Source organism: Magnolia sinica, chromosome 3 (assembly GCF_029962835.1).
Source record: "Magnolia sinica isolate HGM2019 chromosome 3, MsV1, whole genome shotgun sequence".
In the NCBI taxonomy this organism is placed as follows: Eukaryota; Viridiplantae; Streptophyta; class Magnoliopsida; order Magnoliales; family Magnoliaceae; genus Magnolia; species Magnolia sinica.
In genome coordinates this window covers 130,300,633-130,303,730 of record NC_080575.1, presented here as the reverse complement: position 1 = coordinate 130,303,730, position 3,098 = coordinate 130,300,633, and the positions used below count along the sequence as shown (strand labels likewise).

The 3,098-nt window shown below is 44.4% G+C and overlaps 1 protein-coding gene across 1 annotated transcript; it reads right to left on the bottom strand.

The window, feature by feature from the left end:
- Positions 1 to 736: 736 nt before the first annotated feature.
- Positions 737 to 2,827, bottom strand: LOC131241336 (ABC transporter G family member 8-like). Its single transcript, XM_058240143.1, has one exon. It carries the CDS (start codon positions 2,674 to 2,676, stop codon positions 892 to 894), a length of 1,785 nt encoding a protein of 594 aa, XP_058096126.1. The 5' UTR covers positions 2,677 to 2,827; the 3' UTR covers positions 737 to 891.
- Between the last annotated feature and the right edge of the window lie 271 nt (positions 2,828 to 3,098).

Here is a 3,098-nt window from a genome sequence, read left to right as displayed (position 1 = left end):
CCAGCTAGAGGGGGCCATGCCACTCTAGTGGTCTGTGTCCGTTAGTCCAGACTGTCCATCTGGTGGACCCTACTGTTGATCAATGTAGACCCTCCACTTCATGGCTAACATGATTGACCGTCAATGTGGGTCCAATCATGATAGGCCAATGGCTATGGATGGACCTTATAAGTAGACTAGCAGAGTACACGGAAAAAAGTAGCAGACGCATCGCATGTGCCAATGTGGCACATGTGTGAGGGATCTAGAACTTCAAAGTTTGGTATTCACGTACGATTCATGCTCCTGTCCTGGAAACCCATCAATTGAGAAATATATGCACGTTGTACGCTGGCTGCTGATTACCATCTTCTAAACCATCCATTCCTTGATACACCCACTTGATAAATGGACCCATCAGAAGTACAGGTTGATCGTGTATATGACTGATCTGATAAGTTACCGATTGGGTCGGGGTCACGGTTCCTTAGGCTAGCAGTACTGGAACTCAAGCTACTTTCCTATCCACAGTCGATCAGTTTCCCATATAATCTATATATGGTCACATCACACCTACCCAGGGGCATGGCCGGAAGCAGCAATAGGCACGTTAGGAGAATGTGGATTGAGAAGACAATATTGCAGATATAGACTTGCCATAACCTGTTAATATGGTGCAAAAATAGCCCAGTTGGTTCGTTTTGTGTTTAGAGGTTAATTAAGATAAAGCAGCAAAATGGTGAAGAGACGAGACATATAAACTAGTAATAGTCGTTGGCTTTACCAACTTATTCATTGAGTTTCAAATCTTAGCATGAAGATAAAAGGAAAAACAGAAATTAGGGTTGCCAAATACCAAAATATGCATATTTTCTACTTCACCAGCTTTCCTTAACAACAATCTCCAACCGTTTATTTCTTGGATGTAGAAGCCCTCCTTTGCAGGACTAACAGACACAGCACTCGGTAGAAGAGGAAAAAACCTAACATGATCTGAATATTCATCCACCTCTGGTTCTCGTGCAGTCCTCTCTTCTCCAGCACATCACTGCCTTTGACAAGACACACCTTCTTCTCTCCCAACCATATCAAACACTTGGATGCCAAGCACGAGTACTCGTTGATGAGAAGTGAATCAAGAGCGTATTTGTACATGGACAAGTAGTGCATGAACAGCCAGTACTTGGGCATGCTATCTTTCGAAATGAAGTAACCGGAGAAGAGAAAGAAACATGCTAGAAATATAGTCACTAGAGAAGACCCCGCAATGTAATTCGGTGCAACTGAGCTTAAGAAAAGCACAAAGGAATTCGCCATGAGTACCACCACCCATATAACCAAGACGAAGTAGGCGAAGGCTTGCCAAGAAGCGCATAGACCCACCAAGAAATATACGGAAATGGAGTATATGACTGCTATGGCTAGCAAGTAGGGGAGGAAGACTAGTGTGTTGGCGACGAGATGTGATGAGAGCCGATAAACACCGCTCGTAGTCTCTCGCAGTAGAATCGGCCTCTCATTTATGAAGATGGGTAGGGTTTCCGTCATCGAGGAGAGGAGGAAAGTGAGAGTGAAGGCAAAAAGTCCCAATCTCTTCTCTATACCTTGCTTATCCAATCCCAAATGAATGTAAATGGTCCCCAAGACAAGACCCACTCCAAAAGCTTCTAATGTGTTGGTCAAAAGGAGCTGTTTTGTTCTGTAAATGATCTTCCAAAACCTGTTGTATAGGGTAAACATCTCAAGGACTCTTGAACTTGTATATCTAATTTCTTTTGTATCATCATCTGAAGGAGCCCAAGGAGGAGAAGGTGATTCTTGAGGTTGTGGTGCACTAGTCTTTTTCTCGTGAAGCTGGTTTAGTATCTCCATTGCGTGTTCTAGTGCATTAAGCTGAGGTGGGACGGCGAAACCGTTAGAGTGTAAGTAGTCCTGAAGGGAAGACAAGGTTCCGTGGTGTATGACAGTGCCTTTGGATAGTAGGAGGATGCTGTCGATGGTAGAGAGGATCTTGAAACTGGGCTGGTGTATGGAGAGGATCACAGTGCAACGACGGGAAGCGGCAATGGCACGGAGTGTGTGCATGACGTTGAATGCAGAAGCACTATCAAGGCCTGATGTGGGTTCGTCGAGGAGTAGCACTGCAGGGTCGTGGAGAAGGCTCAGGCCAATTGAGACACGTCGACGTTCACCACCAGAGAGTCCATGGGCTAGACGGGTGTGAGCCAGATGTGATAGGCGGAGATCAGCAAGGAGGGAGACGACAACTGACGAGACATCGGAGGAAGAAGGAAGGAGAAGACGAGCAGAGAATGTGAAAGTCTCCAGGACAGTCAGTAAAGGGAGAGAAGCATCATGTTGGGGGACGTAGGCAGAAAGCTTTCGGAAGGTAGGAGCGTGGAGAGGGAAGGAATTGAGGAGGAGAGATCCATGGGACGGAGACGTGCGTGCTGCAAGAATGTCAAGGAGAGTGGATTTGCCTGCACCACTTGGGCCGACAATGGCGAGGATCTGGGAAGGACGGGCAATGAAGCACACATCGCGGAGGATGTAAGTTGGTGGAGTTGCAGTACAAGGTGAGAAGATGAATGTGGTGGTATTGGTGGGCTTTGTGTAGGAGATGGAACATGCTCTTATCTCATAGGTTCTGCGATGGGGTGATGATGATGGTGGTTGTGGGGTTGATTGATCATCCATTGAAGAGGAAGAGTAGTTGGTGATGGATGGTGGGTAAAAAGGAAATGGAGTTGAAAGAAAGAAGAATATGTAAACGAAGGGGCTGCGTTTGTTGTATGTGCCATGGCTTTTTGGAGGTAATCGGCGTACAAGATAACAAGTGCCGCAATTAAAAAACGAAAAAGAAAACAAGGGGCTACACATTAAAGATCTACTATATTGCAATTATTAAAAAAATTATGTTTAAATCTAGTGACTTAGTAAATGACTAAAACGCCCACACAGGCACTTGATTTCATTAAAGGAAGGGAAAAAAAAAAATCCCTCAATGTGAATTTTTATTATTATTATTTTTTTAATTTGCTTTTTCCTTACTAAAATGCCATATGTTATACATTCATATACTAATGGCTTAAACTTTCAGACCGAGTAATTACTTAACA